Source organism: Aptenodytes patagonicus, chromosome 18, assembly GCF_965638725.1.
Source record: "Aptenodytes patagonicus chromosome 18, bAptPat1.pri.cur, whole genome shotgun sequence".
Classification (NCBI taxonomy): Eukaryota; Metazoa; Chordata; class Aves; order Sphenisciformes; family Spheniscidae; genus Aptenodytes; species Aptenodytes patagonicus.
In genome coordinates, this window is record NC_134966.1 from 11,146,490 (window position 1) to 11,162,306 (window position 15,817).

Sequence of the window (15,817 nt, forward strand, 5' to 3'; positions counted from 1 at the left end):
GTGCTCTCATTCCTCCTCCCAAAACTATGTACCAAAAGAAAAGGGGAATAAATCTCTCTCCCACACAAAAACAAGTTTGAAAGCAGAGACAGGTAACAAAATCAGTAATTGAGCAGCAGAACTGCTAGACACAGACACAAAGACAGGTGGTGACAGCACTCATTTTTTGGGACAGGTTTCTAATTACTGAACACACTTGAGTGCTTGCTACAGAACCTGTGTGCGCTTGCAGGCAGAGGCACATTAGCAGTCACGCCAGTCAGCATCTCCAAAAGGAGGTGACAGCTGTATAAACAGAGTCATTACCCGAGAAAAGCGAGTGCTCAGCTTGTGCTTGGAGTACTTTGTTTTTGCTCAAGTGGGCAGCAAGGAGCACACTGGAGCATCTTTGGGAGGAACAGGCTGTGGAGGGAGCGGCACCTCTGCTAGAGCTGCTGCACAAAGCAGGGATGAGTTTACCACTGCACAGAAAACTATCTAGGATTTTACAGTACTTAAATCAGTAGGTGAATAACCCACATAGCATGACAGCAAAGCACGATGGAGCATCAGGCTAAGCAGCTTGGGCCAGTGCCGGTCAATAGCTAGACTCTTTTCCACAGGGATGGGGATGAGTTGAGCCCTTGCCCTCCAACGCAGCTGGGAGACATCATCTGGAGCACTTCACAGTTAACAATCCCAGCCCATATACAGGGACAGGTCGGTCCCATCACATCCAAGACAGGACCACTAATCAGGATAAAGCTGATGCCCATGAGCTGAGCTGCAGAGGACAGAGCACCTCTGGAGTCTCCCGGCCTGGCCAGCTCGCCCGCAGCTTGTTCCTGGCAGCAAACTGGCACACGAAGGCTTTGCACAAGGCAGCTGCCCAGGCACTGGGAGAACTGGCTGGTATGAGCTGCAGGTTAGCAAGGCAGAAGGATGGGCACAAGGCTTGTTTCTGACAGCGAGCTGGCAAGAAAGGCTACAAGGAAGCTGCTGCAGGGATGGCAGTGTGCGACTGCAAATAAGCACGGCCACAAGAGCAGAGAAAGCAGCTATTCCTAAACCCTTTTAAAAGGCAGCACTCGATACCATTGCTTTAATTGCCAGCTTCACTACTGAGAGATTTTTTACAGTCATTTTGTAAGCGTGGATAATACAGACTAAGGTAACCATGCACAGACCTGTTTGTCACAGAAATTGGGACAGCCACAAAAACTGTTTGGACAGTGGCAGACGCTGGCAGATTCACCCACGTACCCAAAAGGCTGCAGATATCGGCGTCAGGTAGTGCAAAGTCTGTGCTGACCTCCACCCCTGCTCTGCCGCCACACACAACGCAAGATGCCCGGGTACGCAGGCGGCTGCAGAGCAGAGAACAAGGCATCGCCAGGGGAGATGGGTGCAGAATGAGCTGAACTGCCAGATTCCCTGGCCGGGGCTGGCCAGGGAGCTGGGCTGCTGCCAGGAGCTCCCAGGTCTTCAGACAAAGCCTCCCTGCAAAGCAACCCTCTCCAAAACTGGTAACATCAGTAAGAACTGTAGAGTTCAATAATCTAACTTCTTGACAATACCAAAAAAAGCAGGATTGGGAGAGGGAAGGTGAGAGAGTTCAGTTCTCCCCTCCTTCATCACGACAATAAGGGAGGGAAGAGTAGGAAGATAAAAGGGAAAAGCAGCGGTAAAAAACGCAGAAGTTAAAAGCTGTGAGAACAAGAGTTTCAACAAAAATAAATGAAGTTCTTTGATTAAAACACAGAGGGCAATGGGTGAGCAGAGGGGAGGGGGGAACAAAAAAAATCACTTTTCTAAAGATCCGTTTATGTTCCACTAAAGATCACTCGCTCTTTCAGCTCCCTGCGATCCTGAGGGCCTCCGCAGCCCTCCTGCCTGCACTCCCACTGTGCTGGTTTTGGCTGGGATAGAGTGAATTTTCTTCACAGTAGCTAGGATGGGGCTGTTTTGGATTTGTGCTGGAAACAGTGTTGATAACACAGGGATGTTTTTGTTACTGCTGAGCAGTGCTGACACAGAGTCAAGGCCTTTTCTGCCTCTCACCCCACCCCACCAGCGAGGAGGCCAGGGGTGCACAAGAATTTGGGAGGGGACACGGCCGGGACAGCTGACCCCGACTGACCAAAGGGATATCCCACACCATGTGGCATCATGCTCAGCATATAAAGCTGGGGGAAGAAGGAAGGGGGGGATGTTTGGAGTGATGGTGTTTGTCACCGTGACGCGTGATGGAGCCCTGCCTTCCTGGAGATGGCTGAACACCCGCCTGCCGATGGGACGGAGTGAATGAATTCCTTGTTTTGCTTTGCTTGCGTGCGCGGCTTTTGCTTTCCCTGTTAAACTGTCTTTATCTCAACCCACGAGTTTTCTCACTTTTACCCTTCTGATTCTCTCCCCCATCCCACCGGGGAGGAGTGGGCGAGCGGCTGGGTGGGGCTTAGTTGCCGGCTGGGGTTAAACCATGACACCCACCCAACTGCTGGGGGGAACAACTGAGACCCAGGTTCTTCATCTCCACATCTACACCAAGTCTCTTAGCATAATCTGTCGAGGATTTGTTACTGATGTATTTCCTAACAATATTTATAAATCACTACTGAATTTGGGTCCATTTAATAGCAATTGAACAGTACTAGCAAAGCCAATGGTAAGCACAGCCCTGACTTCAAGTGATCATGAGGAACTCACAATGGAGAACCCGCTCATGCCACCGCACCGTCCCCACAGCGTCCCCACCTCACAGGGTGATGCCGCACACAGCTCCCTGCTGTAAGAGGCTTTGATCAACCTCTGCAGGTGATGCAGATCAGAGGTGGAAAAAAGCACAATCCAGAACAGATGTGCCAATTACTTCAACCTCATCTCCCTAGTTTCAAACTAACGAACTGTGCAGCAGCACCTCGGCACGCTCCCCGAGCTGCTGACGGTGTAAAGCCCGCACAAGGCTCCGCAATCTGTTTCCTTCTCATTGATAAACAGCAGCAATTGTTATGAAAATGACCCACTTCACTCACGACTCTACAATGACAAGCCTCCCGTGGAGGGACGATCCCCACTGGTCCCCTCCTCCGGCCGGGCCGACCTTTCCCCCGCCGCCCCCCGTGGACATTATTCCCCAGCAGCTGCCCCGGGTGGGAAACAGCCACTCCGCACGACGGCGGCCACCACTGGGAAGGTTCTGGAAGTGCTGGGCCAGAGCCCCTGCGGGTGCCGGCAGGCAGAGGGAGCCAGGCCCCGCTCCCCCCGTGGCCGTGGAGATTTCCCTGCGTGGGGGTGCTCCGGGAAGCCCACAGGGGCTCCTGCTGCTAGGGCTGGACCTGACCAAGTAGTGATTTATCGTGCATTTCTGCTCTGTGAAACTGAAAGTCAGCCCACGCGCTGGAAACCAGTGTGTCCACAGCAGCGGGACTGAGAGGAGAGGGGCTGGAGAGCCGGCACCCACCCAACAAGGCTGCAGAGATCAATCCTCTAACCATGCACACAGGAAAGCTCAAATTGATGCATCGACTCAGCAAAGCTTGACGCATGGTAACACCTCAAAGAGACGACACAGGATAGACTCACCTTCAAAATGAAGATATGCATCTTCCAGAAACGGTTGTACAGCAACACAGGAAGCTGAACTAATGGATTCAGCCAAATTGGCCACATCAGTTTATTAGGCAAGCCGAGAAGCAAAACTGTGGAATTAGGAGGAAACACAGCAAAGCATGATGGAAAACAAATTAGAGGGAACGGGGTAATATTTAGAAGCAGATTGTCACTGTCCATCAGATGGAGATCAGAATAAGGTCAGACACAGTGCCGGCTAGAAACGAGGAGCTGTGACGGTGACTATGAGAGTCATTCATAGCTCATACTGTAGTAAGCAAATGCAACAGAGTTGAGGCACCATCAAGGTAGGACCCAGCTGGCAGCTGCTCCTCCTACAACCTTAGTGTAGCCCTTGAGGGCTCCCACATCCAGCAGTGCAGGAGCAATGCCCTTGTCAACCCCCAAAATCACCACAGAGGCTCCAGCCCATTCCGACTCGAGCACCCAGAGTATGAGCATATGCACCTACCCTGCTCGGTGAACTGCGCGGGGCTCAGGCGGGAGGAGGACTAAATCCCTCCTCATCACCAGGGTTTCCAAACTGCCATCACCCATCTCTGGGAAGGACGCTTCGACCTCCTGATGACAGGCTGAACACAAGACTAATGCAACCAGAGGGGTAAAGCCAGTAGAAAGGAGTCACCTGCACGGCACAGGTGACTCCAGCTGAGAAGACGAACACTGAAGCAGGTGGACTGGGGTCTCTCACCTGAGCATTAACTGTGTCGTTAGCTGAGTCCCTCCCCTTCCAGCTGTGCTTGAAAAGTAGCTAGAAGTGTGTGGCAAGTGAAGTGACCTGCTTGGTGTACATTACATGTTCCCAAAACATACAGCTGTAATGGGGCGAGTTGGGCATTTGGGCAGAGGGCAGTTAAGTTTCAAGAGCCCAACCAAGATTAGGCAGAAGACAAATTTCAAGTGACTTAGCCTACAAACAGCTCTGTGCAGAGAAAGAACTCAAAATCGAACAAGGAGTCACCAAGTTTAGGCACATTTGGGCTAGACACAAGCCTGCAGGGAAGGGGAATGTCTGGATTGAAATTCTGGACTCACTTGCCTCAAATCTTCCTTAGATGTTAAAGTGTTTTATTCTGATTTATACCAACGAGGAATACCAGACCCAGTGTGTCTGCTAACGAGAAAGATTTCACTGATATGCAATGTTCATATCATATGTCATAAATGGAATAGGGAGTGCTGTATTATTCTCTGAAAAGAATATATAGAAAAGTACTATTAAAAAACCACCTACTACCTTTCATATATTGTTTCTTCTGCTAGAAAGGTATCTCGGGGATTATCAGTGCATTAGCATTCATATTCTGAATAAAGTGTCTCTGGTCATTTTTTTGCATGTGCGCAGATGGGTAACTTAAAGGCTATGTGAAATTGCTTTGGATGCTAAAAAATATTCAGAGGAAATTGCATTAGATGGCAGGGAAGAGAAATGTGACTTTGTCATTAAGTCTCTAAAGTACACTCCGGTTTTATCCCCCTCCTCCCCCTGAGAATAATATGGCATTCAATTTTCCAATTATATAAATACATGAACACTGGATTACTAAGGCAGATAATGAATATTTTGACTATTCTACAAGGGACCCTTCATATTTGAAGTGGGAGATAAACAGGGCATACTGCATCAGCCTGTGCATGCACAGGCTATAAAAATCTGTATTAGATCCAGAGACTGTAAAGATCTCCAAAACAGAGATCCTACCAGTGTTCATTATATACAATAGTTAATTTATTCCACTGATATCAGGGTAGCTTATACAATAGTAAAACCTGCATATTTTAGGCCATAGATCGTACTACTTGAAAGCTGCAAGGAAAGGCATTCGCAGTTGTAACATTTCAAATCCGACTCTTCTATAACTCTGTCTTCACAGGACATCAATCACAAGATGAGAGAAACTGTAAGCTATTTTCTAGTAACACACTGCCAATCGCAAGACAAATGTCAGATGTCACAAAATGAGAAGTAGCCATTTTTCAACGTGTGAATGTCTTCAAATATATTACAATGAAAGTGTGAAAAAAACGACCCTTTCAGCTTCATTTGTTTTGACAGATGCCAGACCTTGGAGTTTGGCACTTTATCTTCATACTGCAATCATCTCTACGAAACTTAAACAAGGCTGAGGGCAGTGGCATTAGTCGACAATTGTCCTCTTATGTACAATACATAAAATTTCGAACAGTCTAGCCGTTGAACTAAAGAAGATCATCTACTACTACTCTTACTGGTGTTACAGAAAAAGACAGAGAAGAAGGGATGCCCACATCTCATATTAACACATGCTAGGGATCAGTTTCTTGTGGGCTCAGCTTGACTTCTGCATTGTATTGCCATGCTGCTGATTGCCACTTAGGAAAAACGGACGCTGCTTAAAACTAACATCAGGAAAATAAACTCCAAAACTTTTCCTGAAGTAAAAACTCACTCAATACTGTGTGTGCATTTAGTCCATGACATTAAATGGGTGGACTCCCTCTGCACTGACAGTGTGCTCCCTGTGAGGTCACGTTCCTGATACACCAGCCGTGGGAACACGTCGATATCAAGCTCGGGTAGTTTTCTCCAGTCGAAACCGAAATGCCCAGGCGCTGTGCCATCTTACAGCTTTGCGATTTTTGACAGTATGAAGAACACTAGAACATAAGTAGATTCATTAACATTAAAGAATAGAACAAAGGAGGAAAATCAAATTCAGATGTAGACATACATTATTGTAATAAAATATGAGACCGAAAAGAATTTGACTGAACAGCCCTGAAGTTCCAAGTTTTTCATGTCCTTTTAGCCAGTCTCATGTTCTGCTTAGGCCCCTGCAAGAAGAGTGTGATTATGGAAGTCATGGTTCATTTCTTGAAAAATAAAGACTACTCTGTACAACTCCAGCGGTATAATCCAGCATTCTTGACAAAATATCCTGTTAAATAATATAGATCTAATTTGTACAGACTTATATGTTATTTAAGGGAAAAAAAGAAGAATATGTGCAAAGACAAGAAAAACCACTGCTCTAGATGTTACTGCAGGTCCAAATAGGGTAACAAACACGCAGAAGGTAAAAAATAAGCAAACCTAGAATACAATTAGTTTAGCCTAAAGTCAGTGACAGGATTGGTTTCACTGGAAGTTAAATGAACTCTTAGGCCTTTACACTGTAAAGGTTTTTGCAGAAGCAGTGCTTAGTACCTGAAGACAAAACCACCAGTTGATTCACCAAATTTGACTTAATGAAGTAAATTTTTTCTGTGAATAAATGCGAGCTTATTGGTTCTGTGGAAGTAAAAGGATAAACATCTTTAGTTTTTCTTTAAAAAATTAACAGTACTTGTCATGGCAAAGACATGTACAAAGAAGTAGAAGCCAAAATATGATTTCAGTGTTTGAAGATTGACTTTAAAAAATAAGTACATAGACAATGACCAAATCTGTATTGATTCCAACATGTACAGTCCAAGCCACAGAAAGAAGAGGGTCAAAGCCTGAAGTCTGACCACAAACATAATTCCAGGTTTCCATTTTCCAAAGTCCACAGCTGGTATTTGGGACTGCAGCTCTCCTTACTTGGTTTCCATGATACATCCTGTGCATACAAAGCAGTGTAATTCCTTTGCTATGAGTGTGCCTCTCGATCAGTGCAACCAATCCCATGATGCTGGTTATCATCCCACTGTATTTTGGTCCTTGTCTTCACACGTGGTTTTCTATACACTTGGGATGAAAGCACAGTTTGTCACGTGAGGTGTGCTGTAGGTCCAACAGAGAGGTAAATAAATAGCCATTGCCAGGATCATTATTTGAGAATGGGAGCTTGCGGTAGACTTTTTGAAGAGCATAAATAAAAAAAAGACGAAATAAATAATTGTGACCATCAGATAAAGGAATTCAAGAGTGTCTCTCCCCCTGCAGTACACATATGTGTCTAGGGATTAATTCTCAGTTCTGTCCTGGTGAATTAGCACCATTAATAGCGATGATTTCTATAATCTGCAAATTTAGTAGCTGTGGCCGTGCGATTCAGGAGGGGTGTATGTGCAGCTGGTGTAAGGTGAAGTCCATCCGTCTGACAAGGAACTACTGCACTTCGGCGCTCCACGATCCCGCGGCCACAAACCAGGCGCTTTTCATCCAGGGCAGCCAGATGATACTCACAAAAATCAATTAGCGACTTCACTTGCTCGTGAAGTGGGAGGGACTTGTATTTTTTCTGAGCCAGGCAAAAGAAAGCTTCGACAAAGGCTTGCAAACACATTCCTGCAAGAAAAAGGTGTTTATAGGAGATTCAGAGCCCAGTGTTCTCTAGTAAACCGCGTTCTTTCAACATAATAATATCTCTTGCTTCTTTAGCACCAAGGTCAAATGTGTACATGCTGGGTGTGGACACATACAATCATGTTAGTGAACATCTTTTAATTTAAACAGCAGCCATCTAGAATGCTCAACAGGAAAAGAAATTGCCTGTCCTTCAAAAACCAAAATACAAGATTTTATTTGTATGTAACACGCACATGAGCTCATTTAGCGTTTCAGTACAGGGTAAGCCCAGGCTGGGTTACAGACGGGTGATACTCCCTATCACTGCGGCTACTTCTGGTTTTACAGACAGCAGCCTGACCAGCAGCCGGGCATCCAGAGGCAAACTGGTACAGCAACAACCGATTTTAAGATACTGTACAATTAAATTCATGTAATATCAGGCTTGATTTCTGCTGCCTCAAATATTAAGTTGACACCAAATCAGACACACAGTAACATACTGAGCTTCAAGGAAAACAATCCACCTGGAGAGAAAAACAAGTTTATATTGGCAACTGAACTGGGTCATTTAAACCTTGTATTTTTAGAAATGGACCTAAAACAAAAGTTCAAATGTAGAACTACCGAAACCGTATGGCATTTCAGTCTCTAGCACTATAAAGATAACCCCATTACCAAGTATCACCTTATCGCAGAAGTGAGTTTATGTGAAGTGTTGCTTTCTCTCTGCGAAGACTGTACTAGGTATGAATCCTTAGCCTTCCTTTTGAAGGCAAAGAGGCCATTTTTTCAGCCATACCCAGTAGCTCTACAATAGTAGTTTTGTTTCAGCTGAGTGAAAAACAAAGAGTTGAAGTGTGTACGAAGGGAAAGTGGTGCAGTGCCAAAAAATTTCTTTGCTATAATAAAACTCTGCTCTGCCCCTTCACAAACAGAAGTACCCCGCAGAAACCACATGCTGCGGAACGGACTCTTCAGGTGTTGTTTGATCACATCTTACTAATAACACATTACCACAGCCAATGGAAAGAGGGGCTGCATACTAACGCTAATTATTGTATTTAAAACCTTGAAGTAATACCTACTTTAATTCTTAATTAAGAAGCCAGACCACAATCGGTTTTGCAGAATGCCAGCAACAAGGAACAGTTATAGCTGCTTTGTGCTTTAGCTGGCTCTCCCAGTTTGAACATACACTTAAGAAGATTATTTTAGGATGAGATATTGAAAGGTTTGGTTTTTTTAACAATGTTAGCTTATTGATGCTGCAGGAAAGGCACCTTTTCAAAGTATTACAATTACATTCTGAAGTATAATTTCTCTCAACTAAGACTGCGGCTGGGGTCCCTTACGATCTTGGCTGTAAAGTGGCTTGCAAAGGAATTGTTGGGTTATCTGAAAGCAGCAGCTGCCAGCTCAGTAAATTATTTCATCAGCCACGGTGAGCTGCAGGCAGGGAAAGCACCTTTGGTAGCATACACACTTTCTCCCCCGTAAGTGACACTCACGTGAAGCATTTAATGAAAAAAGTTAGAAGCTGCTGTTTTACAACAGCAGCAATAGTTGCTGTATTGGTTACAGCTGAGAGTGGGCCAAACACAAAGCCAACAGAAATGGTTGGGTTTTTGTGTTTTAACACCTAGAAAACATCTGGTTCGTTGCAACTCTCAACAAATCTCTTAATTTCTGAGAGCCTGGAGATTCACTTGCATTTCTATTATTTTTGCTAGTGAAAGTCTATCAGCTAACCACATAAATGACTTATACCCACACTGAAATGCTAAATGCAGACACTCAAATTTTACATGCCTATGAAACTAAGGTGACCCTAACCTAAAGTAGTACGGGAGTTCACATATAAAGAACCATTCTATCTCCTCTGCACTAGACCGTCATTTTCTCCCTTCTAATCTTAGGTTTGGATTTATTCCTTCTACCAGCCATGTGAACAGTCTATTTTACTTATTCTCCTTTTGCCTTATCTGACTTCATCTACACAGACTCTGAAGGATATTATAGGATACTTATGTTCAAGCAAAACAAAATAATACTTACCTATTTCATACAAACAAAAACTTCATTAACATTTCTGAAGCAAGTTCAAATATTCAAAAAAAGGTTACATACAAATAATTTTACAAATTTCAATTAATAATTGTAAAATTATTTGGTCAATTTCTATGACCACACTCGAAATTATTAGTGTGGTCATACCTGACCACACTCACAAATTATTGTGTGTATCACTGATTCTTGATGTTTACGCAGGAAAGAACTACAGATGTATTTTAAAGGTGTGGGATAACAAATAAAGTCAGTCTCAACTTGGAGACTTTTGATTCTTCTGCTATTTTAGCATTTTTAAAAAAAGATGCAGGAGTATATACATTGATGTCCATGTTCAGTTTCTTATATAAAAATATATTTTGAACCAATTTCTGGGAAGATGCCAGCTGCAGCTGTGACCAGCATGCTAGTTTATACCAGCGGCATCAAGGTGGATTTCCTTCTCCCACACTGACTGAAATGGAGCCCTGACAATCCTCCTTGACAGCCACGAGGAGCAGTGGTATAAAACCTTCCAGAATACTCCAGCTGCTGTTTCCCTGCTATAAATGGCTCAAAAAAAAGTTATGTCAAGAACAACTTCTTGTTGTTGAGATGGGAATATTAGCGCAATTGAAATTATTCACATTTTACAAAAGCGATGGAAAAGTTGCCAAATTTATGGGCTTAAGTTCACATAGAAATGTCATAGCAATTTTAGAAATTAAGTTATATATTAAATGGTGTATTTAGGTGATTAATATAACAAGAAAATAATCCCTGAACTCTGCTATTTGATAGATTACTGTCTCAGATCTAAAAACATGACCAAAGCAGATGGGGAGGTAATTCTCTACTGAAGGCTAGGTTGGCTGTTTGTTCCTCTAGCAAATTATACAAGGTTTTCTTCTGTTTATTCATTTTCAACAGGTTTTCTTCATAAACGTCAATAACAAACTCACCAACTCATTGTGAACACCTTACAAAATTATATCTAACATATATGGATCAGGTGCTCATGAAGCTTTTAAAAATGCCTTATGCAAATATGATTTCTTTAACCAGAGAAACACTCTTTGTTCTTAATTATTTCACCGAGAACTGCAAACCTTCCTTCTCACTAATAAGGCTGAGCACATAATAGGAATGTAGATATTCTCGAACTTTCCAAAGTGTCTCACCTTCTGACCGAAGAACTGAACACCCTATTTCTGTTATTAACCTACCACTTTTTGCAGAGGACAGATTCTCAGGCTATACAGCCTAGAAACCTGCTAGTGCACACCCCCAAGCAAACCTAAGAACACAGGAAAAGACAACAGATGCAGACTGATTGTTTGAAGCAAAAATGCTTGAAGACCAACTTTTACAAACATATTTTTACAAATATTTGCCTCGCACATAGGGATCTTGGACAAGTAACAAGACTTAAAACTGAAAACACCACATTTTTAAAGCAAAGACTGAACATCATAGCTGGGCTGCACAGTAGGGATTTTTAGTAGATCTGGGCTCCTCATGCAATGCTCTGCTGCCCTAGTGACATCTACCATATGAACATCTCAATAATATTTCAGAAATATTTATGAAGCAAATATATTTGCTTTAAAAAACTAAGTCCCTAAGATAGTCAACAGAAGAAACCCATTACTGATGTTTAGTAATCACCTATTCTCACAAGCAAGTAATCTTCTTTAGCAACCTCAGGTAAACATGCAAATGCAATTTGTATTAAGTAGCAGAAAATGGAGCATCCTGGTGTTATCTCCAGCATCTGGTACTGCCAAGGTCTTTAATGCTGCAGCAATAGTGTGCTACCGCTTAGGAAAAAATTGTATATTCAAACATTTAGAAAAACTAGGTTTGAAGAGTTTTTTTGTTGAGAGAAATCTTTTCTAAATTTCAACACAGAAAATATTTACATCAGAAAGTTATCTCACTGATCTGCACATACAAAGTCAGCTCTGGGGTCCAAGGGTTATCCGCGCGGATCCAAAGCTATTATAACCATTTCTCACTGTGGGGCAAGTAATTACATCTAAGAACGCCTACCCTTTAGTGTGAGCAGAAGATAACAGCCAAACTCACGAAAGAAAACACTGACATTTCAATTAGTTTGTTTTCCTTTGAAAGTCATTTATGAAAAATCTGTCTTATAAGCCCAAGAAGTAAATGTAGGTGAACTCTACCATGGGTACAGGTAAACTGAAGACAGTTTGTAACTTCAGCCTGAACAGTGTGATTTATACAGTCGGGATTCGGGCAGTCGGAGAGCTCTGTTTTTTCAGATGAAACTGATTTTCATCTTTATGTGTAAATCTAGAAAAAATAACCAAACAATGTAATAAAATTTTAAACAGAAAACCAAAGACATGGATGGAATGCTCCCTCTGGCCTGCTTATTAAATTGTGAGGGATTTCTTGTAATAGCTTAATATTCTAAATGCAGTTCTGTAATAGGAGAGTATTTATATTCATTTTTGCAACCACTCAACTGCACTATCAAGAAGATATGTGATGGTAACACAGTAAATCACCAAAGAAGCTGGGAATAAGATCACACAGATTAATAAACATTTTCCTTTTGGCTTTAAAACTGTAGAAAATCCTTACTGCTGTTTAGCAAACAACTTCCCATAGCCTCTGTTCTTGGCTAACATCTTTAAGTGCTGTATTTTAATTTAAATGCATATTCCTAAGTTAGAAATAAATAATTTAGATGAATGACTTGTAACGTTTCTCCCAGAGGCTGTCCAACGGAAAGGACATTGAGTGGCACGCTGTGGTACGGACCTGGCCCCTCCTGCAGACGGTGCCTCTGACCAGCTAAAGGAAAGACGTCACAGGACAAGTGAATCCTTGTTGGGGTAGATGAATTTCTTATAAAAGTCTTTCAGCCGTTCCAAGTACACTCTTACACTGAGCATTGCAATCCAAGTTGCATGTAGAAATGTTTAAAAGTGACTTAACTGACTCATGCTCCTATATGAACGAACAGGAGCACAATTTCCAGTAAGGGGTGCTTGTAGCAAAAAGCACTGCTACTCATCCTTAGTAAGAGCCTATTTAATAGCTGAGCACTGTGCGAGTTTGTGCAGAAACCTATTGCCCTTCCCTTACCTGTCACAAAGACAATGAAGATGAAAAAAGGGAGTATACTGTTGGGTGGGGGGCACGTGTGGGAAAGGAAAAGGAATACAGGTAGTTTTGTTCGTCCCCAAAGTAACCTTTTTGGGGAACAGAATTAAATTAAAAAGAGAAGTTATGTGTATATTTCTACCTCCCGCATAGCTTTTTGTTTGGTCGGTTTTTGCTAGACCATGTAAGCTACACTAATATGGACGTACCTTCTTGCAGTGTAATTAAGTTGGAGGTTCCACAGGGAGTGTTTTTAAATGCTTCTCTGCAAACAGCAACAAGAATTATGAATGCAAAATTGCAACCATAAAAAGGGGCTTGCAGAAGACTTGTTCCGATACATAAACTGAAAACTAAGAGTGATCTATTCTATAGATAAAGGGAAACTGCCATGGAACTAAACAGAAGAATTTGTTGTACATGTACACGCCTCAGATGTACATGCCTTGCTCACAGTATTTTTACTGAATGTTTGAGGTGTGCTTGAGCTACCAAAACTACAAAAAAACAGCTTCCATAGTCTTCAAATACAAAATAGTGTTACCTGATTCTTTGTGGTCGATTCCCATGCTGTTCCACCTTCTTGTGATATCAATATATAAGATATCTACAGAAGCCATTGAAAAATTGCTGTTACTCAGTTTGCAGTTTCTGTTAAAAATAGACAAAATAAAGAAAAAATTCTGATTACATCCAAACTTCCAAGTTAGGAAAAATTCTGCAAGGGCAACTGAGAGAACATTGGGAGAAAAGTTTACCCATGTCATACGTACACATCCACTGTAACATGCTTAGTCTAATACAACACATACAGCAGACAGCAAACAAACCACTGTTCATTAAGTGTATGTATCCGAAATGGTAAAGGCCCCGAATTTTTCACGTGCAGAACATCCCACGTATGTACCTAGTCCTGCTGCCTGTTCAGACCATGCAGGCACCACCTCTGCCAGAAGGGGCTCTGGGCAGGAGGAATGGCCCACTTCGATGCATGCATCTAAATCCGATTTGCACGTGCAATCTCATGTCAATGTCTAGCCACAAAAGGCAGCAGGTCAGGTTACAGATTAACTGGTTTATTTTGGTTTTGCAACAAAGCAGTAAAAAAAAAGAAAACCCTGAATATTTCAATTAAAAATACGAGTAGACCGTTACACACAGCTTTCTCCCAGGCTATTGCTAGTACTCTTTCTGAGGCCGTAACAGAATGGAATCAACTGTGAAACATTGTGAAACCCAACACACATCTGCACAGGCTATCTATCTACATGAGGCAGAGTCTGCACAGAGAATACTCTTCTATTTGACTGACTGATCCTGTTTGAAAAGGGTTGGAGGAAAGCTTTCAGGCACGGAATTACTTCTTCGTGCCTGAACACTAAACAGATTTACCCTGTGCATTACTGAACACTGCATGGAAAACAGCAGCATCTCTGGATGCATCTCGGGCATTTGGTGATAAGCACATGTAGGAGATCTGACACTTGTGTGGTCTGAGCCTGCAGTGTAGTGTTGATCAGTATATAAGAATTAGCCATCTGTCCAGGATTTCCAGATGTCTGGCAGCCTGGCTAGAACTAGGGCACATACCAAAGAGCTGGCCAAAATTTCTAGCCAGAAAAGAAAAAAAAACCACCAAAACCCCCCAAAAAACCCCAACCAAAAAAAAACCCAACCAAAAAAACCGGATAATTTAAAAGAATCTTACTCTTTAGTAGCCTAAGCACAGCTCCCTTAAAACGGAGAGTTAAGGTCTGGCCTAGATAGTGCCAAAAAAAAAGTCTTAGGCAGCATCCAAGCAAGGACTAAAGCCACGTTCGGCATTTCCCTTTTAGTTATTTTTTAGAATGAAGAAATTATTGAAGGGGAACAGATTCTGATTAGCTAAAATTTGAGTGCATAGTCTCTGCAACCACTTGCCCACATGCATGTGCGCGCACACACACACACAATCACACTTGTGTACCATTTTATTCTTGAAAAGTGATACAGCACACATCTTTGAAACATGACCTTATTTCTGAAATGAGTAGTAATAACAGCATTTCAGAAAAGGACCATACAGTTGGTATAGATCCTCTGGGGAAAAATAAACAAAATATTTGCCAATATTAAAACATTTAATTTAACATGCATTAGGAAACTGCAAACACTACTTCATTGAGATATGACAATTTATTTTAATATTCTTAAAAGAAAATGTTGGCATTTATTCTGTGTTCCTCTGACAAGTGCCAAATCAAGGCTGGACTAAACAATAGAAAATACAGAACTGGAAACAATCCTGTACTGGTCTGTGGATTGAGCAGATGCTTTCAGTCGTTTTCTACATATTGTAATTTGTATAAATCAAATTATTTATATTCATTCCTGAATGCTAAATGCAGCTGCATAGAAACAGGGTCTATATTTTAAGAGTACATCTGCTGCTGCTGCTTATTTCTTTTGTCATTGTCAATGAAAGACAGAAAATGAGATATTCGTACCATGACTAGAACAGATATATCCATAAAAAACAACGAAAAAACCTCACAAATAAGAAGCATGTGAAAAAATAAATTGAGTTCCTTGCCATTGCAAGTTGCAATTTCACAATGCAAATCCTTAGCGCACAATGCATCAGCAACTGGCATTTGGAAATCCTTTCCTGTGGCCTGGGGCAGACGGCTGTGCCCCCACTGCCAGCAGAATCCGATCTCAAGTGACCCAATTTTGGTTGTCACTTTCTCACAATTTACTAGGAACACGACATGTTGACTAAGACTGCAA

At 42.3% G+C, this 15,817-nt stretch overlaps 1 protein-coding gene across 6 annotated transcripts in view; it reads right to left on the reverse strand.

Moving 5' to 3' along the window:
- Positions 1–3,621: 3,621 nt before the first annotated feature.
- The window catches only part of TTLL11 (tubulin tyrosine ligase like 11), a 56,421-nt gene continuing 44,225 nt past the window's right edge, over positions 3,622–15,817 (reverse strand). For 5 of the 6 annotated variants that reach the window (XM_076355047.1, XM_076355049.1, XM_076355050.1 and 2 more), the window contains 2 exons: positions 13,593–13,699; positions 3,622–7,861 (listed from right to left, as the gene is read on the reverse strand). In XM_076355047.1, the coding sequence (XP_076211162.1) occupies positions 7,572–7,861; positions 13,593–13,699 (397 nt within the window). In that variant the 3' untranslated portion in view covers positions 3,622–7,571. The remainder of the gene's footprint in view (positions 7,862–13,592; positions 13,700–15,817) is intronic. The other variant, XR_012996743.1, reaches the window with a different exon arrangement.